This window comes from Amblyraja radiata, chromosome 11, assembly GCF_010909765.2.
Source record: "Amblyraja radiata isolate CabotCenter1 chromosome 11, sAmbRad1.1.pri, whole genome shotgun sequence".
In the NCBI taxonomy this organism is placed as follows: Eukaryota; Metazoa; Chordata; class Chondrichthyes; order Rajiformes; family Rajidae; genus Amblyraja; species Amblyraja radiata.
In genome coordinates, this window is record NC_045966.1 from 5,840,971 (window position 1) to 5,864,285 (window position 23,315).

Genomic DNA, 23,315 nt, shown 5'->3' on the forward strand with positions numbered 1-23,315 from the left:
CTCACTTCTCCATCGCGATCATCTGACCGGCAGTGAAGTCATATGATCCTCTCTCTTTCTCTCTAGGGTAGTAACGGAGAAGGAACCCCTCGGGAATAAAGAGACTGTGGCTTATAAACAGGGTAAGATGTTAACTGTAAAGAACACCAACAAGCTGGAGTAACTCAGTGGGACAGGCAGCATCTCTGGAGAGAAGGAATGGGTGATGTTTCGGGTCGAGACCCTTCTTAGATCCCATCCTACACATCTCTGGAGAACATGGATTTGGGTCTGGACTCCAGAGATGCTGCCTGACTCGATGAGTTACTCCATCCAACACTACTTTGTGTCCTTTAGTGCAAACCAGTGTCTGCAGTTCCTTGTTTCTGCATGAGGATGTGAGTTTTTTTGCACAAACAACATGACCTAAACAAAATTACAAGCTGAAATTGGGGGTCGCCGCGCAGTGTTGGTGGGTTGGTGAGATCGTTTGCTGAAAAGTCTTGCGGGTTAATCCTAGTCTTTAAGGAGGACGGTGGAGCTCTTTTGAGAAAAAGGACACAAGAGTGCTGGAGAAACTCAGCGGGCCAGGCAGCATCTGTGGAGAACATGGATAGGTAACGCTCTAGGTCAGGACCCTTCTTTAGAATCTCCCCCCCGGCCTCTTTGCATGGAGTCTCACAGGATGGTTTTGATTGCAATTGTTTGATTGCAGTTATTTGATTCACCATCTTTGATCAGACACCCCCTCCTATCGGTGTTTCTCAATGCACTGATTTAATTGTGCAGTTTGCATTGTAAAATAGATTCTTCATGCATTGGGCTATGCATGAACACATTCTGATTATAAGGCGTGTCCAGCAATAAATGGGAAGGATTTGTTTACCTGCAGTGCATACATATTTCGTTAAATATTAACGGTTAAATGTGGGAATAGTGTTATGTTTTGTTGGCTGCAGAAGGAACCTGGTTATTTATTCTCTGTATTCTTCGGGGAGTTAACTTTGCCGCATGTTAGACTTGAACTGTTGCAATTCACACCTGCAAGCGGTCAGCTTTAATGCAGCGCCGGCGATGCAGATTCTGCACCGGTGCAAACGGTTTTGCAGTGTTGCAACTGTGCAGGGTGAGTCTGCCGCGGTGGTGTCGGTGCATTCTCAGTCTAGGAAGCTCACGGTGAATCCTAATGGATGTAAATGTAACACAGCGTGAATCTGCGCTTGTTGAAAGGTAGTCATCGGATCATACAGCGTGGAAACAGGCCCTTCGGCCCAACTTGCCCACACCGGCCAACAGGTCCCATCACCTGCCTGCGTTTGGCCCATGACCCTCTAAACCTGTCCTATCCATGTACTTGTCTAAGTGTTTCTTAAAGGTTGCAATCAAAGATCTTATAATGATCCAAAGCAAGATTATAGAGCTACTCTATAATCTTTGATCCAAAGCAAAGATCCTCGAGTATCTTGTAGCGGGAACAGCCCCCTCCTTTGCGTAGTTTCCCTTGCATTGTATTGTGCAGTTTCCCTTGTATTGCTTTAACACACACTGCACAAAATTAAATTTAACGTATATATATTTTAATATATTTATATGAATGTGTGTCTGTGTGTGAGAGGCAAGTTAGAGATAATAAGGTTTATTCTCATGGATCAGAAGCAACTTTGATTTAAATAATCACTATTAATTCATTTGTCTTGTAAGATGATATACATAAACCATAAAGGCAATTATATATATAATTATATAGTAATAATAAATATATGCATATATATATATTTATACACATACATATATATACACATACATATATACACATATATATATACACATACATACATACACACGTATACACATACATATGCACACATACAAATGCACACATACATATGGATACATTTATATGCATACATAAACACATATATAAACATATATACATACATATATACACACATATACATATACATGCATATATACACATACATGCATATTTATACATATGATCATTTTCCAACGATCAATAGATTTACGATCAGTTCCTGTGGATTGGAGGATAGCTAATGCTATCCCACTTTTCAAGAAAGGAGCGTGAGAGAAAACGGGGAATTACAGACCAGTTAGCCCGACTTTGGTGGTGTGAAAGATGCTGGAGTCAATTATTAAAGATGTAATAATGGGGCATTTGGATAACAGTAAAAGAATTAGTCCAAGTCAACATGGATTTATGAAAGGGAAATCATGTTTGACTAATCTTCTGGATTTTTTTGCCGCAAGGCTTGGTGTTGGGCCCGCAACTGTTTACCATATATATTAATGATTTGGAAAAGGGAATTAGGAGCAAAACTAATGCATACATACCTACATATTTAAATTCATCTGATAAGTTGGTCAAATAACATGGGCACCTTCTTGCTTTTTTTGAGACGTGGATTTTTTTAATGTGAATGTCTCATAGCAACACATTTGTGGGTCAGCAGTATTTTGTACCAACCCCCACAATTTCAAATAATTCTAAATTGAACTTCTTAAACAAGGAAAACAATTTTTATTTACATCATTTTGTGTGGCTGTCAAGGTGGCTGTGTTGACTGTAATTATGAGACTGCCGGGCAGTATCACTGTGAATGGCGGTGGCTGTGTGTTTTAATGCAAGTGTGAAAAGGAGAGTAAATTTAAAGAGACAATCTGAGAACCATCAGGGTTTCATCCAAGAACAAATTTAAAGGCAAGGTTCCATCAATTACAGTATTTTAATTGAAAATCTTACGCTTAATATTCTTCCTAATTAGGCTTTTTGTGTTCCCTCTTGAACCTTATGTCTCCCAGAGCCTCTGGGGAGGTTCTGGAGATACAATAATCCAATCTTGAGGCAAATAACCATCTTTAAAACTGGCATTGCCTCTGCCTTTAATTCTACATTCTCCGAGGATGCTGGATGCCGCGACAATTTCTTGCAACAAGTACAGAAAGGCAGTCAACTGCAAAAAGATCAAAGAGAGGAAAGAGTATGGAAGGGAAAGGCTTTTCAGAATCATAATCAGATTTTATTTGCCAAGTATGTTTTGCAACATACGAGGAATTTCATTGGCCAGGTCAGTCATACAATTAAAAGCAACAGCACTCAAAAACACATTTTAATACGGACATTCACCACAGTGACTCCTACACATTCCTCACTGTGATGGAAGGCGAAATAAAGTTCAAGTCCCTTCCTTTTGTTCTACCTCGGTCGGGGGCCTCAAGCCCCCCGTTCAAACTCCGTTCAATGGTGAACTCCTCTTGGTCTCCAGGCCTATAGTGCTGCACAAATCACTGCACCACATGCATCTATTTATTCCCTTTTCACATGGTTCATGCAGCTGGATATTAACTTGCCGACATGGAAAGAGATGCAGTGAGCATTCAATAGTTCAGACTTCTGGGTGAATTAAGGGGCTGTTTGATGGGCTGAGGGTAATCGAGATTGTATGATTGTCATTCTTTTGGAAGAACTGATGGAAGTTCTTATGGAAAAGCTGATGAATTGACTACGGGATGAGCTGGTGGGCTCGAGGATTGCTGGATGAGTGTTCTAGAAACATAGAAAATAGGTGCAGGAGGAGGCCATTTGGTCCTTCGAGCCAGCACCGCCATTCATTGTGATCAGCCCCAATCGATAACCCGTGCCTGCCTTCTCCCCATATCCCTTGATTCCACTAGCCCCTAGAGATCTATCTAACTCTCTCTTAAATCCACCCAGTGATTTGGCCTCCACTGCCCTCTGTGGCAGGGAATTCCACAAATTCACAACTCTCTGGATGAAAAAGTTTTTTCTCACCTCAGTCTTAAATGACCTCCCCTTTGTTCTAAGTCTGTGGCCCCCTGGTTCTGGACTCGCCCAACATTGGGAACATTTTTCCTGTATCTAGCTTGTTCAGTCCTTTTATTCATTTATATGTTCCTATAAGATCCCCTTGCATCTAACAAGAGTGTTTTATTGTCATGTAGAACAATTTCCTGCATCTAGCTTGTCCCAGATAGAACAATTAAATTCTTACTTTCAGCAGCACAACAGAATCTGTAAACATAGTACACTGTAAACAATATGATAAGAGCCCCCTCATCCTTCTAAACTCCAGTGAATACAAGCCTAGTCTTTTCAATCTTTCCTCATATGACAGTTCTGTTAGGTTATTTGATGGTTAGGACAGGTTTAGAGGGGTATGGGCCAAATGCAGGCATGTGGGACTAGTGTAGATGGGACATGTTGGCCAGCGTGGGCAAGTTGAGCTGAAGGGCCTGCTTCTACGCTGTGAGACTCTATGACTAGGTGATCTGTTGAGGCTGGTGGCATGCCATGAGGAACAATGGACATGGACCTTTGTAAACCACCACCTGGTTGAGCCTCCTTGAGTCACCATCGGCATTGATAACATCAGTCAAGGGTTGATGATCTGCAAAAAATAAGTTGGTCTCATTCTTGTTCTCTCATGCGATACAGGCAGCAGCTCTGAACTGCCTGTGTTTGCCCTCTTGGCTGTCTTGTCAAATTACGCTGGAGATTAGAGTCACCCCTGAAACAAACAGTGCCTTGTGATCCACAGGGGAAAAAATAAAATCTAAATGCAGAACAATGGATGGTTTAAATCAAAGAAAATGATACAAAGAGGCCATTAGAGCAATACCGATCTAGGAAACTGAGAGCAGATTTTACAATGCATTTAAACCTCTCCCATTTTTATGAGATGCATTCCTGGAATATGTAGGAAGTTTATTGTAACCTAGTGCCCTAGTGGATTAAGGGCGGCATGGTGGTGCAGCGGTAAAGTTGCTGCCTTACAGTGGGTGCTGTCTGTACAGAGTTCGTACATTCTCCCCGTGACTGAATGGGTGTTCTCCGAGATCTTCGGTTTCCTCCCACACTCCAAAGACATACAGGTTTGTAGGCTTGGTATAAGTGTAAATTGTCCCTAGTGTGTGTAGGATGGTGTTAGTGTGCGGGGATCGCTGGTCAATGCGGACGCGGTGGGCCAAAGGGCCTGTTTCCGCGCTGTATCTCTGTAAGAAATAAAAGCAAGGATAAGCCATCTAAGTTCACACCACCATCAGTAAGATTATTGTTGATCCTGCACCTCAACACCTTATTCCCACATTCTCTCCATTATCCTTCATCCTTTTCGTATTTGAAAAAAAATATCTCTCCTTTCAAGGACTCGACTTCCACCATCTCACGCGATCAAGAATTCCAAGATTCCCAGCCCTTGAGTGAAGAAATTGCTCCTTGTCTCATTACTAAATATCATGACCCATATTCTGAGACTTTGGCCCTCGTTCTAGATCACCAGACCAGCCGCAATCTCCACCCACGAGTCCAATCTAAACAGAGATAGACACAAAATGCTGGAGTAACTCAGTGGGTCAGGCAGCATCTCTGGAGAAAAGGAATAGGTGACGTTGCAGGTCGGAAGCCTTCTTCAGACTGCGTTCTGACACTTCTTCTTCTTCTTCTTCTTGCGTATGGCGTGCACAGCCTAAAGTTGTAGGACAACTTGTTCTATTTGATCTTATTTGATTGTGCACGCCGGGTTGATTGGATTTGTCGAAACAGGGCGTTAAGGTTGCAATCTCCCACCCCGCGTTCTGACACCAAAGAGCAAAATGTCCAACGTAGATACAATAATAAATATATCGCCATTTGCATTAGTTTTGTGCAGTTAACAAATCACAATTTCACACAATGTACATAAGACGGCAGTTATTTGACAAATACTCTGCAGTTCGGTGCAGGAGATCTTGTCGACGAGTATTCTGGACCCACTGTTGATATCTGAAATTACAGGAGATATCATTTAGGATTAACTAATAAGAAAAAAGATGATCATAACTACATGCCTGAACAATGGATGATATATCACTTAAATGCAATTGTTTTCAGTTGTGTGGAGAGACCTGTATATTGAAGATGCTTTTTGCCTCTAAAATGTCAATTTACCTTAAATGTAGAAGAGCTTATTAAAATCTTCTTACAAAGACCATTAAGTATTTTCTTTCTATCCTCTTTTGAACCCAAGGCATAGCAGAGCTGCCAACTCTCACGAAGAGGTAAGGGAGGGAGAGAGGGAAGGGAGGGAGAGAGGGAAGGGAGGGAGATCGAGAGAAGAGAGGGAGAGAGAGAGAGAGAAGAGAGGGAGAGAGAGATCGAGAGAAGAGAAGGAGAGAGAGATCGAGAGAAGAGAGGGGAGAGGGGAGCGAGAGATCGAGAGGGGAGAGAGAGATCGAGAGAAGAGAGAGAGAAGGGGGAGAGGGAGATGGGGGGAGAGGGAGAAGGGGAAAAGGGAGAAGGGGGAGAGGGAGTGGAACGATAGCACATTATAATGCGCAGCCATCCCATTCCGACCAAAGATTATAGAGCAGAGCTCCTCTCGTATCTTTGATTGCGGCCACCACCGCCAAACCCCCCGGCCCACCATTGCACCCAAAGATGATAGAGCAGAGTTGTATAATATTTGATTGCATCCTTGTTCACGGCGGGCTTGTGATCTTTGCTTGTGATGTCTCGACAATTCGAGGGACATAACGGGTAACAGCCGCCGCGTTCTCGGACTTGAATCTGAGCTCGAAAAATCCCGTGGTCACTGGGCCTAATGTGTCCCGCGGGCCATATTTTGGAGGCCAATCCCTTACAAGAACAAAACCAAAAACATACAGAAGTGTTAAAATTGTCTATTATTATGGTAAGTAAAGATCTATTAAAAATAAGTCTAATAACTTTCGAATGTACCGACAAACCTAGTTTCCCAATGGCCGTTGATGGGAGAACAGAAAATAACATTTTCACGACAGAATATCGACTGAAAATAATAATAATATTTTCTCACCTTTCTTTTTTATTGGGGAACCTAAAGAATGACAGGTCGGGTCGTTTAGATTTACGATTAGAACAATTGATAGCAGAGCAGTGATGTGAAGATTTAGATAAGGACGCCATGACAGCCCAATAAAATGCCTCAAAAAATGGCGTCGACAATCACACACGTCATACTACGCGTTTTTCGAGGAGTGGTCTATCTTGCTCTGCTATAAGATCTTTGGTTGCAATAGTCCCTGCCTCAACTACCTCCTCCAGCAGCTCGTTCCATAAACCCACCACCCTTTGTGTGAAAAGGTTACCCCTCAGATTCCTATTAAATCTTTTCCCCTTCAGCTTAAATCTATGTCCTCTGGTCCTCGATTTCCCCTACTCTGGGCAAGAGACTCTGTGCATCTACCCGATCTATTCCTCTCATGATTTTATACACCTCTTTAAGATCACCCCTCATCCTCCTGCGCGCCAAGGAATAGAGTTCCAGCCTGCTCAACCTCTGCCTCCAGCTCAGACCTTCTAATCCTGGCAACATTCGCGTAAACCTCTCTGTGCCCTTTCCATCTTGACAACGTCTTTCCTATAACATGGTGCCCTGAAGTGAGCATAATACTCCGAGAAGGGTCTCAACCCGAAACGTCACACATTCCTTCCCTCCAGAGATGCTGCCTGACCCGCTGAGTTACTCCAGCATTTTGTGCCTATCTTTGCTTTAAACCAGCACCTGCAGTTTTTCCCTACACATAATACTCTAAATGTGGCCTCACTAACAACTGCAACATGACCTCCCAACTTCTATAATGACTGCTTAGATCTGAAGCAGGGTCCTGATCATTCTCTGCCTCAGAAGGCAGTGGGGGCCAATTCTCTGGAGGCTTTCAAGAGAGAGTATTAGATAGAGCTCTTAAAGATAGCGGGGTCAGGGGATATGGGGAGAAGGGGTACTGATTGGGGATGATCAGCCATGATCACAGTGAATGGCGGTGCTGGCTCGAAGGGCCGAATGGCCTACTCCTGCACCTATTGTCTAATGAAACGTCACCCATCCTTTTTATCCAGAGATGTTGACATAGAAACATAGAAAATAGGTGCAGGAGTAGGCCATTCGGCCCTTCGAGCCTGCACCGCCATTCAATATGATCATGGCTGATCATCCAACTCAGTATCCTGTACCTGCCTTCTCTCCATACCCCCTGATACCTTTAGCCACAAGGGCCACATCTGACTCCCTCTTAAATATAGCCAATGAACTGGCCTCAACTACCTCCTGTGGCAGAGAATTCCAGCGATTCACCACTCTCTGTGTGAAAAATGTTTTTCTCATCTCAGTCCTAAAAGATTTCCCCCTTATCCTTAAACTGTGACCCCTTGTTCTGGACTTCTCCAACATCGGGAACAATCTTCCTGCATCTAGCCTGTCCAACCCCTTAAAAATTTTGTACGTTTCTATAAGATCCATTGACTGACCCGCTGAGTTACTCCAGCACTTTGTGTCAATTTTCAGTATATACCAGCATCTGCAGCCCCTTCCCACACATATTGACCACTTGTATCTCTTGCTCTCTGGCAGATTGTGATTTGATATTTGCTGCTCCTCAATTCTTTGGGAAAATTAACAATGAAATTGATTATATTGGAGGACGCGACGAAGGCCACTGAATGGGCTGCCAAATATATCCGCAATCAGATCATTCGGTTCAACCCTGGGCCAGAGAGATACTTCACCCTGGGCTTGCCGACTGGTAAGTAGAGGAAGTTTAATATGAATGGACTCTGTGCTACTGAATCATCCTACCCCAACCAGAGAGCAGTGCTGAACTACTATCTACCTCTTTGGTGACCCTCAGACTATCCTTGATCGGACTTGCATTCATCGTTATTCCCTTATCGTGTATCTATACACTGTAATAGACTGGATAGACTCGGCTTGTACTCGCTAGAATTTAGAAGATTGAGGGGGGGATCTTATAGAAACTTACAAAATTCTTAAGGGGTTGGACAGGCTAGATGCAGGAAGATTGTTCCCGATGTTGGGGAAGTTCAGAACAAGGGGTCACAGTTTAAGGATAAGGGGGAAATCTTTTAGGACCGAGATGAGAAAAAAATTTTTCACACAGAGAGTGGTGAATCTGTGGAATTTTCTGCCACAGAAGGTAGTTGAGGCCACAGTTCATTGGCTATATTTAAGAGGGAGTTAGATGTGGCCCTTGTGGCTAAAGGGATCAGGGGGTATGGAGAGAAGGCAGATACAGGATACTGAGTTGGATGATCAGCCATGATCATATTGAATGGCGGTGCAGGCTCGAAGGGCTGAATGGCCTACTCCTGCACCTATTTTCTATGTTTCAATGTAAATGGCTCGATTGTAATCATGTATTGTCTTTCTGCTGACTGGATAGCCAGCACACAACAATTTTTTTTTACTGTACCTCTGTACAAGTGACAGTAAACTAAACTGTTAAACTGCTATCGGTTTTCTAATGGGCGGCACAGTGGCGCAGCGGTAGAGCTGCTGCCTCAAAAACGCCAGAGACCCAGTTTCAATCCTGACCTCAGGTGCTGTCTATGTGGGGTTTGCACGTTCTCCCTGTGACTGCGTAGGTTTCCTCTGGGTTCCTCCCCCTTCCTAAAGACGTGCGGGTTTGTAGGTTAATTGCCCCCCCCCCCCTAGTGTGTCGGGAGTGGGATAAAGTAGAACTAGTATGAATGGGTTATCAAGACTCGGTGGACCCTAGGGCCTGTTTCCATGCTGCGACTCTAAACAAAAGTTATATTTAATGATTGAGGTTTTGAATTGAGTGCTCGGGGTCAATGGAGAAAAAGCACAAAACTCCTGGAAATCAGAAAGAGAAACAGACCTTCTTTCTCATTGACCCACTGAGTTATTTCAGGTCTGAAGAGGAGTCCCAACCCGAAACATCACCTATCCATGTTGTTCAGTGATGCTGCCAGACCCGCTGAGTTAGAAACATAGAAAAATAGGTGCAGGAGTAGGCCATTCGGCCCTTCGAGCCAGCACCGCCATTCAATGTGATCATGGCTGATCATTCACAATCAGTACCCCGTTCCTGCCTTCTTCCCATATCCCCAGACTTCGCTATCTGTAAGAGCCCTATCCAGCTCTCTCTTGAAAGTATCCAGAGAACCGGCCTCCACCGCCCTCTGAGGCAGAGAATTCCACAGACTCAATACTCTCTGTGTGAAAAAGTGTTTCCTCGTCTCCGTTCTGAATGGCTTACCCCTTATTCTTAAACTGTTCTTATTCTAAAATTCTTCCCCCAACATCGGGAATATGTTTCCTGCCTCTAGCGTGTCCAAACCCTTAGTAATCTTATATGTTTCAATAAGATTCCCTCTAAACTCCAGAGTATACAAGCCCAGCCGACATATGATCATGGCTGATCATCTAAAATCAGTACCCCATTCCTGCTTTTTCCACATATCCCTTCATTCCTTTATCTATCTAACTCTCTCTTGAAAACATCTAGTGAATTGGCCTCCACTGCCTTCTGTGGCAGAGAATCCCACAGATTCACAACTCTCTGGGTGAAGAAGTTTTCCCTCATCTCAGTCCTAAATGGCCGACCCCTTATTCTTACACTGTGACCCCCTGGTTCTGGACTCCCCCAACATCGGGAAAATTTTACCAGTTACTCCAGCACTTTGTGTCTTTTGGGGGCAGAATATTGACATGGGTTATATTGAATTTAATTTTAATGAACTGATTTATCTTTATTTATTTTCAGTATTAAAAGCAGATTTTGCATGCCGCTATCTATGGTTGCACTAAGGACCTGTTTCAGCACCAGCATTACAGTCAGTTATTCGATTATAACTGAACGTTCTTTTAGGAAGGAGATAAAGAGGAATTTCTTTCGTCGAATGGGTGGTGAATCTGTGGAATTCATTGCCACAGAAGGCTGTGGAGGTTAAGTCAGTGGATATTTTCAAGGCAGAGATAGATGAATTCTTGATTGGTGCGGGTGTCGGAGGTTATGGGGGGAAGGCAGGAGAATGGGGTTAGGAGGGAGAGATAGATCAGCCATGATTGAATGGCGGAGTAGACTTGATGGACCGAATGGCCTAATTCTACTCCTATCACTTATGACATATAATAACTTTAAAAAAAATCAATATGTTTGAATATATTCTGAAGAAGGGTCTCGACCCGAAACGTCACCCATTCCTTCTCTCCAGAGATGCTGCCTGTCCCGCTGAGTTACTCCAGCTTTTTGTGTCTATCTTCAATGTATTTATATCTGTGTTTTTACATTTGTGGGTCTGTTGAGCTGCTGCTAGAAGGAGTTTCATTGTTCTGTTGCTGGTATTTGTGACAACTAAACACTTTTGACTCTTGACGTTAATATCTTTCTACAGGAAGCACTCCATTAGGGTGTTATAAAAAGCTAATTGAATATTACAGAAATGGAGATCTGTCTTTCAAATATGTGAAGACCTTCAACATGGATGAATATGTGGGTGAGCGTGCTGCCACACAACTTGGTTGTGAATGAACTGAATTCCATTGTAACTAACTCCCTGTGGTATATTGTATAGATTCACTGTCTTGTTTAGCACCTTTGTTTAGGCAATAGACAATAGCTGCAGGAGTAGGCCATTTCGGCCCTTCGAGCCAGCACCGCCATTCAATGTGATCATGGCTGATCATCCACATTCAGTACCCCGTTCCTGCCTTCTCCCCATATCCCCTGACTCCGCTATCTTTAAGAGCCCTATCTAGCTCTCTCTTGAAAGTATCCAGAGAACCAGCCTCCACCGCCCTCTGAGGCAGACTCATAACTCTCTGTGAGAAAAAGTGTTTCCTCATCTCCGTTCGAAATGGCTTACCCCTTATTCTTAAACTGTGGCCCCTGGTTCTGGACTCCCCCAACATCGGGAACATGTTTCCTGCCTCTAGCGTGTCCAAACCCTTAATAATCTTATATGTTTCAATAAGATATCCTCTCATCCTTCTAACCTCCAGAGTGTACAAGCCCAGCTGCTCCATTCTCTCAGCATATGACAGTCCCGCCATCCTGGGAATTAACCTTGTAAACCTACGCTGCACTCCCTCAATAGCAAGAATGTCCTTCCTCAAATTAGGGGACTAAAACTGCATGGATGGAATGGATTTAAAAAGGAATTTTAACACTTGTTTTGGTTGTGTTTCAAAATCTACCCTGTAGTTTGTCCTGACCCATTAATTTTAAAAATAGTAGCCTAACGAGGAGAAACATCTTTTGACTTTGGAGAGACAGGGCAGAAATAAGCTCTTTGGCTCACCGAGTCCACGCCGACCACCGATTATCCTGTATATTAACACTACCGTACACTCCCGTACGCTGCAATTGGACCCTCGACTTCCTCATCCACAGACCACAGTCTGTTCGTATTGGTGGAAATGTGTCAGACTCGATAACAATCAGCACGGGAGCACCTCAAGGCTGCGTGCTCAGCCCCCTGCTGTACTCACTCTATACTCATGACTGCGTAGCCGGTCATAGTGCGAACTCCATCGTCAAGTTCGCTGACGACACCACTGTCGTGGGACGTATCACTGATGGGGATGAGTCCGAGTATAGAAGAGAGATTGAGCAACTGTCCGTATGGAGCCAGCACAATAACCTGGCCCTCAACACCAGCAAAACCAAGGAACTGATTGTGGACTTTGGAAGGAGTAGGATGGGGACCCACAGTCCCGTTTATATCAACGGGTCAATGGTTGAAAGGGTCAAGAGCTTCAAATTCCTGGGCGTGCACATCTCTGAAGATCTTTCCTGGTCCCAGAACACTAACGCAATTATCAAGAAAGCACATCAGCGCCTCTACTTCCTGAGAAGATTACGGAGAGTCGGTTTGCCAAGGAAGACTCTCTCTAACTTCTACAGGTGCACAATAGAGAGCATGCTGACCGGTTGCATCGTGGCTTGGTTCGGCAACTTGAGTGCCCTGGAGAGGAAAAGACTACAAAAAGTAGTAAACACTGCCCAGTCCATCATCGACTCTGACCTTCCTTCCATCGAGGGGATTTATCGCAGTCGCTGCCTCAAAAAGGCTGGCAGTATCATCAAAGACCCACACCATCCTGGCCACACACTCATCTCCCTGCTACCTTCAGGTAGAAGGTACAGGAGCCTGAAGACTGCAACAACCAGGTTCAGGAATAGCTACTTCCCCACAGCCATCAGGCTATTAAACCTGGCTCGGACAAAACTCTGAACATTAATAACCCATTATCTGTCATTTTGGACTTTATCAGTTTATTCATTCATGTGTTTTGTAGTCAATGCCTATTATGTTCTGTGTGCTGAAGCAAAGCAAGAGTTTCATAGTCCTATCAGGGACACATGACAATAAACTTGAACTTGAACTTGAACTCACTAGGGACAATTTACAATTTTTACCAAAGCCAATTAACCTGCAAACCTTTGGAGCGTGGGAGGAAACTGGAGAAAACCCACGCAGGTCACGGGCAGAACGTACAAACTCCGTACAGACAGCACCCGTAGTCAGGATCGAACCCGGGTCTCTGGTGCTGTGAAGCAGCAACTCTACCTCTGCGCCTACCTCTGCACGGAATTCGTACGTTCTGCATTGTGACTGCGTGGGTTTTCTCCGGGCGCTCCGGTTTCCTCCCACACTCCAAAGATGTGCAGGTTTGTAGGTGAATTGGCTTCGGTAAAAATTGTAAATTGTCCCTAGTGTGTAGATAGTGTTAGTGTGCGGGGACCGCTGGTGGGTGCGGACTCGGTGGGCCCACGGCCCTGTTTCCGCACTGTATCTCCAAACTAAACTAAAAGAGTGGGGGTGGGGGGGGGGGGGGGGGGGGGGGGGGAGGGGGGAGGAGGTACGACTGGAGCCTTGGTCCGCTATAACCGAATCCGCTCTACAGAGGTCCGTTATTGCGAGGGTTTACTGTATGGGCCAAATGCAGGCAGGTGGGACTAGCGTAGATGGCACATCATGGTCAGTTTGGGCAAGTAGGGCCGAAGGGCCTGTTTCTGTGCTGCCCGGCTCTGTGACTGTATAAATGGTGTCACTTTCCTGGCAGGACTTCCAAGGGACCATCCGGAAAGCTTTCACTCTTTCATGTGGAACAATTTCTTTAACTACATGGATATCCTGCCTGAAAACGCCCACATTCTGGATGGGACTGCCCCTGACCTGGATGCGGAGTGCAGAGCCTTTGAGGAGAAAATTAAGTCGACCGGAGGAATCGAGCTGTTTGTCGGAGGTAATGTGCAGTAAACTACACTGCTAATACATGCAGGAAGGAACTGCAGATGCTGGTTTACGCCGAAGATAGTCGCGAAAAGCTGGAGTAACTCAGCGGGACAGGCAGCATCTCTGGAGAGATGGAAACGGTGGCGTTTCGGGTCGGGTCTGAAGAAACGTTATTCTCTCCAGAGATGCTGCTTGTCCCGCTGAATTACTCCAGCATTTTATGTCGATCTTCCTTAGATCTCCTGATATCGTTTCAATATGAGTGTATTTTCAATGAATTTTATTTTGTCCTTTTAATTTCAATGTGTGCTGTATCCTGTACATCAATGAATGAATAGAATGAATAAATAGGTTTATTGGCCAAGTATTCACATACAAGGAATTTGCCTTGGTGCTCCGCCCGCAAGTGACAACATGACATACAGTGACAGTTAGGAATGATACATAAAACATTAATAATAAAACATGTGTTCAAAAAGGAACTGCAGATGCTGGAATATCGAAGGTACACAGAATTGCTGGGGAAACTCAGCGGGTGCAGCAGCATCTATGGAGCGAAGGAAATAGGCGACGTTTCGGGCCGAAACCCTTCTTCAGACTGATGGGGGGTGGGGGGGGAGAAGGAAGGAAAAGGGGAGGAGGAGGAGGAGCCCAAGGGCGGGCGGATGGGAGGGTGGGAGGAGACAGCTAGAGGGTTAAGGAAGGGGAGGAGACAGCAAGGGCTAGCAAAATTGGGAGAATTCAATGTTAATGCCATCCGGACGCAAGGTCCCCAGACGGAATATGAGGTGCTGTTCCTCCAATTTCCGCTGTTGCTCACTCTGGCAATGGAGGAGACCCAGGACAGAGAGGTCGGATTGGGAATGGGAGGGGGAGTTGAATTGCTGAGCCACCGGGAGTTCAGGTAGGTTATTGCGGACTGAGCGGAGGTGTTCGGCGAAACGATCGCCCAACCTACGCTTAGTCCCCATTCCTTCTCTCCAGAGATGCTGCCTGTCCCGCTGAGTTATGCCAGCAATTGGTGTTTACAGGTTTCTTCGGTTTAAACCAACGTCTACAGTTCGTTCCGACAAGTTGTTTTTTGTTTGGCTTGGTTGCAGGTATTGGTCCAGATGGCCACATTGCTTTCAATGAACCAGGATCCAGTCTGGTGTCCCGCACAAGAGTGAAGACTTTGGCCATGGATACAATATTGGCCAACGCTAGATTCTTTAATGGAGATTCCTCTAAAGTTCCTACCATGGCTTTGACTGTCGGAGTAGGTACTGTAATGGATGCCAGAGAGGTAAAGAAATTGACATTTTTTTGAACTTTCTAGCAGGGGTGCCAACCTCATTTTAACTCGTTTTAGGTCACGGGCAAAATGCGGCTTCATGCGTGCACACCCGAACGCAGTCCGATCTGGCACCGCGGACAGCTGCAGCCCGCTCTGGCATCGGGGAAGTCATTCCGTGGGCCGGATCGGAATGTGGCCCGCAGGCCGCAAGTTTGACACCCCTGCTTTATAGGAAACTCGAGGCAAAGCACATGAATTTATTTTTGTTTATTGTCACGTGTACCGAGGTTTAGATTGATTGGATGATACGGCATGGAAATAGGCCCTTTGGCCAATCGATCCATTGATCATGCTATCCCATTTCCACTCACAACTAGGGAATGGGCTAGACCCCAAACGCCACCTGTCCATGTTCTCCAGAGATGCTGCCTGTACCACCGAGTTACTCCAGTACTTTGTGCCCTGCTCTTATTAATTCTCTTTTTTTCCAATATCTGTCTTCCTATCTTTTGACTTCCTCCTGCACTTCCAAGGAGAAGCAGACCTAGAGTGCAATGGAGAAGGGGGGGGGGAGGAGGAGGGGGGGGGAGTGAGGATGTGGGGGGTGAGGAGTGGAGGGTGAGGATGAGGGGGTGGAGGAGGGGGGGAGGAGGAGGGAGGGGGGGAGGAGGAGGGCGGAGGGAGGGGGAGGATGAGGGGGGAGGAGGGAGGAGGAGGCGGGGGGAGTGAGGATGTGGGGGGTGAGGAGTGGAGGGGGAGGAGTGGAGGGTGAGGATGAGGGGGTGGAGGAGGGGGGGGGAGGAGGAGGGAGGGGGGTAGGAGGGGGGGAGGATGAGGGGGAGGAGGGGGGTGGGAGCGGTGGGGGGAGGGGAGGGGAGGGGAGGGGGAGGGAGGGGGAGGAGGAGGGAGGGGGAGGAGGAGGGAGGGGGGGAGGATGGAGGAGGGGAGGAGGAGGGTGGGTGAGGATGAGGGGGGGTGTGGATGGAGGGGGGCGAGAGGAGGGGGGTGAGAAGAGGGGGGGTGAGAAGAGGGGGGGAGGTGGAGGGGGAGGAGAGGGAGGAGGTGGAGGAGGAAGGAGGTGGGGGGGAGGCGGAGGATGGGGGGTGAGAGCAAGGGGGTGGAGGGGAGGGGAGGAGGGGTGAAGGGGGAGAAAGGGGGAAAGTGGGGGGGGGGGGGAGAACCAAGAAGGACCCTGTATGGGATGTTTTGTTGGTGCCCTTTGCGCGGCGACTATTCGCATACCAGCAAACGAAGAATTTCACTGTGACTTGTCACATGTGACAAAGTATTCCATTCCATTCCATCCGTTTATCGTTGCAGGTGTTGATCCTCATCACAGGAGCCCACAAGTCTTTAGCTCTACATAAAGCGATAGAAGATGGTGTGAACCACATGTCCACGGTCTCGGCCCTTCAGCAACATCCCAAAACTCTCTTTGTTTGTGATGAGGACGCCACGTCGGAACTCCGTATGAAAACTGTCCGGTACTTTAAAGGTAGTTAATTCTCACAACAGTTCTTGGGACAAAATGTGTACGAAAGAGCTGCAGATGCTGGTTTAAATCGAAGGTAGACACAAAATGCTGGAGTAACTCAGCGGGTGAGGCAGCATCACTAGAGAGAAAGAATGGGCGACGTTTCGGGTCTGAGGAAGGGTCTCGACCCGAAACGTCGCCAATTCCTTCTCTCCAAAGATGCTGCCTCACCCGCTGAGTTACTCCAGCATTTTGTGCCTTTCTTGGGACAAAATTTTGTGTTAAATTATATTTGCTAGTTTAGTTTAGTTTATTGTCACGTGTACTGAGGTATCCAGTCAGATGCTACATGATTCCAATCCAGCCATCCACAGTGTGCAGATATAGCAGAAAGGGAATAACATACAAGATAAAATCCATCCTCATAAAGAATGTGTAGGAAGGAACTGCAGATGCTGGTTTAAACAGAAGATAGACACAAAAAGCTCGAGTAGCTCAGGCAGCATCTCTGGAGAGAAGGAATAGGTAACGTTTCGGGTCGAGACTAGTAGGGGAAAGGGAAACGAGAGATATGGACAATGATGTAGAGAGATATCGAACAATATATGAAAGATATGCAATAAGGGGACAGATGGGACGACAGATGGTGCAATGGGCTAAGTGTTCGGCTGGCAACCGGAAGGTAGCCGGTTCGAATCCCGCTTGGAGTGCATACTGTCGTTGTGTCCTTGGGCAAGACACTTCACCCACCTTTGCCTGTGTGTGAATGTGTGTGAGTGATTGGTGGTGGTCGGAGGGGCCGTAGGCGCAGATTGGTAGCCACGCTTCGGTCAGTCTGCCCCAGGGCAGCCGTGGCTACAGAAGTAGCTTACCACCACCGAGTGTGACTGAGGAGTGAATGAATAATGCGATGTAAAGCGCCTTGAGTATTAGAAAGGCGCTATATAAATCCCATCCATTATTATTATTATTAATAAAGTAATGATAAAGGAAACAGGCCATTGTTAGCTGTTCGTTGGGTGAAAACGAGAAGCTGGTGCGACTTGGGTGGGGGAGGGATGGAGAGAGGGAATGCCGGGATTACTTGAAGTTGGAGAAATCAATATTTGAAAGTCTGATGGTCTCCAATGAAGTTGAATGCGGATGTTTCAGTTGGCTGATGACAGCTGGGAAGAAACTGTCCCTGAATCTGGAGGTGTGCGTTTTGACACTTCTGTACCTCTTGCCCGAGGGGAGAGGAGGGAGTGACCGGGGGTGAGACTGGTCCTTGATTATGCTGCTGGCCTTGCAGAGGTAGCGCAAAATATAGATGGAGTCAATGGAAGGGAGGTTTGTTTGTGCGATGATCTGGGCTGTGTCTACAATTCTCTGCAATTTCTTGCGGTCTTGGATGGAGCTGTTCCCAAACCGTGCTGTGATGCGGCACGATAAAATGTGTACAGGTTGGTGAGAGTTGTTGGGGACATGTCGAACTTCCTAAAACCCCTGTCCCATGGTACGAGTTCATTCCAAGAGTTCTCCCGAGTTTGCCCTGATTCGAACTCGGAGATTTACGGTAATGGCCACTCGTCGGTACTCGGGGCTCTCGTGGACATTTTTCAACATGTTGAAAAATCTTCACGAGTCTTCCCGTGCTTACCTGCCGTTAGCGAGTCTTCCCGAGTATCTGCCGTTAGCGCTAAGAGACGTCCCCGAGCTCCCACGTACCCGCTACGTTCATTCTCCGTGCTTACCATGAGTTTGATTTTTTTTAAACTCGGGAAAGCTCTTGGAATGAACTCGTACCGTGGGACAGGGCTATAAGCCTTCTAAGGAAGTAACCTTTGCTGTTTGATTACTTCAGAGGCCAGGCCATTTGACATGAAAGTATTGTCTTCAACAGTTACATATTGGCACTGAGTTCCTTTTGTAACGGCATTTGAATGTTTCTAATATAATGTATATTCCATGGCATCTAGGATCAATCAATCTTACATGGATGGTATGTGCTGGGAGATTTTGCAAGTAGATCGAGATGGGTGGTTCACCATGGAGCGAACATCCTGACTATGGGTAGACACAAAATGCTGGAGTAACTCAGCGGGTCAGGCAGCATCTCTGGAGAGAAGGAATGGGTGACGTTTCGGGTCCAGACCCTTCTTCAGACACTTCTGACTATGGGTGCTGTCTGTGTGGAGTTTGTACGTTTTCTGGTGCGGCAAGGTGGAGTTGATGCTTTACAGCGCCAGAGATCCGGATTCGATCCTGACCGCGGGTGCTGTCTGTATGGAGTTTGCATGTTCTCACCATGACCTGCGTGGGTTTTCTCCGGGTGCTCCACTTGCCTCCAAAGACGTACAGGTTTGTCGGTTAAAGACTTCTGTAAATTGTCCCTAATGTAAGGGTAGAACTAGTGTACGGGTGATCGTGGGCTGGTGTGGACTCAATGGGCCGAAGGCACCCTGTGTCTCTGAAGTCTAAAGCTGAAAGGCCCGTTTCTCCTTGTTATGGTGCTGTTTCTAACGGTATAACACAGTAAAACGAGATAAACTGAAAGTAAAACAGCCTTCTGTCTTTTCCCTCCTCTCTGGTTACAGTCAGGGGCCAGGGAAGTGCTGTTGGACTGGTCTGGGAGAGACGCTATGGTGTACTTTGGCAAAGCGGAGAACTGCAGATGCTGGTTTATACCAAAGATAGACACAAAGAGCTGGAGTAACTCACAGGTCCGGCAGCATCTTTGGACATTAGACAATAGACAATAGGTGCAGGAGTAGGCCATTCAGCCCTTCAAGCCAGTATTCAATGTGATCATGGCTGATCATCCCCAATCAGTACCCCTGTTCCTGCCTTCTCCCCATATGCTCTGACTCCGCTATCTTTAAGAGACCTATCCAGCTCTCGAAAGTATCCAGAGAATCGGCTTCCACCGCCCTCTGAGGCAGAGAATTCCACAGACTCACAACTCTCTGCGTGAAAAAGTGTTTCCTCGTCTCCGTTCTAAATGGCTTACTCCTTATTCTTAAGGAGAAGGAGAGAAAGGATGGGTGATGTTATTGGTCGGGACCCTTCTTCAGACTGAAAGTAAGTGGTGGAAGGGTCCTGACCCGAAACGTCACCCATCCTTTCTCTCCAGAGATGCTGGCTGACCTGCTGAGTTACTCCAGCACTTTGTGTCTACCAATAGTGTAGTCTGCAGTGGGTACTGCAGCCACTCTGTTGCAGTGTGGGTGGCACTGAATATAAAGGAGGTTGGCAGGGGACCAACTAAACAGCTTGCTTTGTCCTGCAAGGAAAAGTATCAGGAATATCTTGCGCTTCCTCGGCAAGGCCAGCAACATAATCGAAGACTAGTCGCACACCGGCCACTCCCTCTTCTCCCCTCTCCCATCACGCAAAAGGTACAGAAGTGTGAAAACGCACATCACGAGATTCAGAGGCAGTTTCTACCCAGCTGTTATCAGGCATCTGAATCATCCTACCACAACCAGAGAGCAGTCCTGAACTACTATCTACCTCATTGCTGACCCTTGGACTATCCTTGATCGGACTTTGCTGGCTTTACCTTGCACTAAACGTTATTCCCTTATCCTGTATATGTATAGTGTTGACTGCTCGATCGTAATCATGTATTGTCTTTCCGCTGACTGGTTAGCACGCAACAAAAAGCTTTTCACTGTACCTCGGTACACGTGACAATAAACTAACCTGAACCGAAACTGAAAGTACAGTACAGCCCACACTGCTATGTTATTCCAGCCAGGTCTCTTCTACACAGTTGCCAAGTCGGCTGAGGAAGAAGATGAAGTATTCTGTTTACTCTGCTTGCAGCTACTGCTTGCTGATATGTCATGTAAAGTGCCAAACCTGTACATTTGCTGGAGATTCTTTCAAGATTTCGTTCCCTCTTGTTTCCACGGTTTGGTTCCGTTTTCTCCTATCAACATATTTCTCTTGCTTTCCTTGGGATGAGAATTTCTTTGGTTCATCTGAATCGTCAGTCGCCTGTTAGTTTTAGTTTAGAGAAACAGCGCGGAAACAGGCCCTTCGGCCCACTGAGTCCGTGCTGACCAGCGATCCCCGCACATTAACACCGCCCTACACACACCAGGGGCAATTCACACTGATACCAAGACAATTAACCTACAAACCTGTACGTGTTTGGAGTGTGGGAGGAAACCGGAGTTAGACCATAGACCATAGGTGCAGGAGTAGGCCATACGGCCCTTCGAGCCTGCACCGCCATTCAATATGATCATGGCTGATCATCCAACTCAGTATCCTGTACCTGCTTTCTCTCCATACCCCCTCATCCCTTTAGCCACAAGGGCCACATCTAACTCCCACTTAAATATAGCCAATGAACTGGCCTCAACTACCTTCTGTGGCAGAGAATTCCAGAGATTCACCACTCTCTGTGTGAAAAATGTTTTCCTCATCTCGGTCCCTAAAGATTTCCTCCTTATCCTTAAACTGTGACCCCTTGTTCTGGACTTCCCCAACATCGGGAACAATCTTCCTGCATCGAGCCTGTCCAACCCCTTAAGAATTTTGTAAGTTTCTATAAGATCCCCCCTCAATCTTCCAAATTCTAGCGAGTACAAGCCGAGTCTATCCAGTCTTTCTTCATATGAAAGTCCTGACATCCCAGGAATCAGTCTGGTGAACCTTCTCTATACTCCCTCTATGGCAAGAATGTCTTTCCTCAGATCATGGCTGATCATCCCCAATCAGTACCCCGTTCCTGCCTTCTCCCCATATCCTTTGACTCCACTAGCTTTAAGAGCCCTATCTAGCTCTCTCTTGAAAGCTTCCAGAGAACCGGCCTCCACCGCCCTCTGAGACAGAGAATTCCATGGAGAAAATCCACGCAGTCATGGGAAGAACGTACAAACTCCGCACAGACAGCACCCGTAGTCGAGGTCGGACCCGGGTCTCCGACGCTGCAAGCTCTGTAAGGCAGCAACTCTACCGCAGTGCCACCGTGCCGCCCCTTATATTTACATAAATTAAGGGCCTGTCCCACGAGCATGCGACTCCATGCGGCAAGCGCGACCTAAAGCCCGCAGCCGCCTCGACACCGTGCGCACGGAGGTCGAATGAGTGACGTGAAGTTCGAACGAAGTCCGACGGGCGTACGGCGTTGAGGTGGTGACGTACGGCGTCGAGGCGGCTGCGGGCCGGCAGGCCGTTGCCGCGCGGAATTTATGAACCCGGTCAGTTTTTCGGAGCCCCGCGCGATGTCGGGACCAGCTCCGGCGATCGAAGTGGGACCGGCCATACGGATCAAGCGACCATGTTAGGTCGCGCTTGCCGCATGCAGGCACATGCTGGTGGGACCGGCCCTTTAGGTCGCGCTTGCCGCATGGAGTCGCATGCTCATGGGACAGGCCCTTAAGATAATAGACGTGTTAGATAACAATATATATATATAAATCTAAATTGTTAAATGTTGCCACAGTGCTGTACTCGACTTTGTTTCTGCATCTTTCTCAGGTCTGTCGGAAGTTCACAATAAACTCGTGGAACCGTTGTATAGCATGAAACAACCGTGTACCATTAAACAGTGTGAATGAAGACCATGGGACTGCATCTCCTTCCAGGGGTATTCGTTCTACCGCAGGAGCCACTGAAGAAAGTCTAGTATATCAGGCTGCGAATCTTAAGATTGTTGAGTTTTGCTCTTCCCTCAGACCATAAAGGGCCTGTCCCACTTTCGTGAGTTATTCATGAACTCTCCCGAGTTTTCCCCTTGATTCGAACTCGGAGAATTACGGTAGTAGCCGTTCGTAGGTACTCGGGGCTATTTTTCTTTACTCGTGGACATTTTTCATCATGCTCAAAAAACGTCCCGACTTACCTGATGCCCCGAGTTCCTACGGCTGGCATTACGAGCCGCTACGAAACATCTACGGACTCCTGCGGCCTCTTACGAGCTCGCTACTGACATTCCCCGACATTCCCCGGGTTCGAATCAAGGGGAAAACTCGGGAGAGTTTGTGAGTACCTCGGGAAAGTGGGACAGGGCCTTAAGACATAGGAGCAGAATGAGGCCGTTCAGCCCTTCTGCTCTGTCATGGCCGATCTGTGTTTCCCTCTCAACCACATTCACCTGCCTTCTTCTCCCTGTCATCTTTGACAAAAACCTTATTCACCAAAAACCTATCAATCTCCGCATTAAAAACACCCAATGACTTGGCCACCACAGCCGTCTGTGGCAATGAATTCCACAGATTCACCACCCTCTGACTAAAGAAATTACTCCTCATCTTTTAAACTTCAGCGAGTACAGGTCCAGAGTTATCAAATGCTCCTCCTACATTAACCCAATCATCTCCCGAGATATTTCTCGTAAACCTCCTCTGGACCCTCTCCGATTCCAGAACATCCTTCCTCGGATGTGGGGCTGAAAACAGCTCAGACGGTTCCAAATGTGGCCTGACCAGCAACTTATTAACCCTCAGCATCACGACCATGCCTTGATATTCTCCTCCTTAATAAGGGAATGTATCTAGGTCTGTTTACGGATCGAGATCTGGGACCTGTCC

General features: G+C 46.7%; 1 protein-coding gene across 2 annotated transcripts; it reads left to right on the forward strand.

Annotated features, from left to right (window-relative positions):
• Nucleotides 1–44: 44 nt before the first annotated feature.
• On the forward strand, nt 45–22,992 carry LOC116978236 (glucosamine-6-phosphate isomerase 1-like). 2 transcript variants are annotated; one of them, XM_033029233.1, is made up of 7 exons: nt 45–122; nt 8,388–8,559; nt 11,195–11,296; nt 13,869–14,051; nt 15,142–15,326; nt 16,638–16,812; nt 22,264–22,992. In XM_033029233.1, exons 2-7 carry the CDS (start codon nt 8,436–8,438, stop codon nt 22,341–22,343), a joined length of 849 nt encoding a protein of 282 aa, XP_032885124.1. In that variant the 5' UTR covers nt 45–122; nt 8,388–8,435; the 3' UTR covers nt 22,344–22,992. The 2 variants fall into 2 exon arrangements, with proteins under 2 accessions (XP_032885124.1, XP_032885125.1); XM_033029234.1 differs by lacking the exon at nt 45–122 and having other exon boundaries at nt 8,363–8,559.
• The last annotated feature ends 323 nt before the right edge of the window (nt 22,993–23,315 follow it).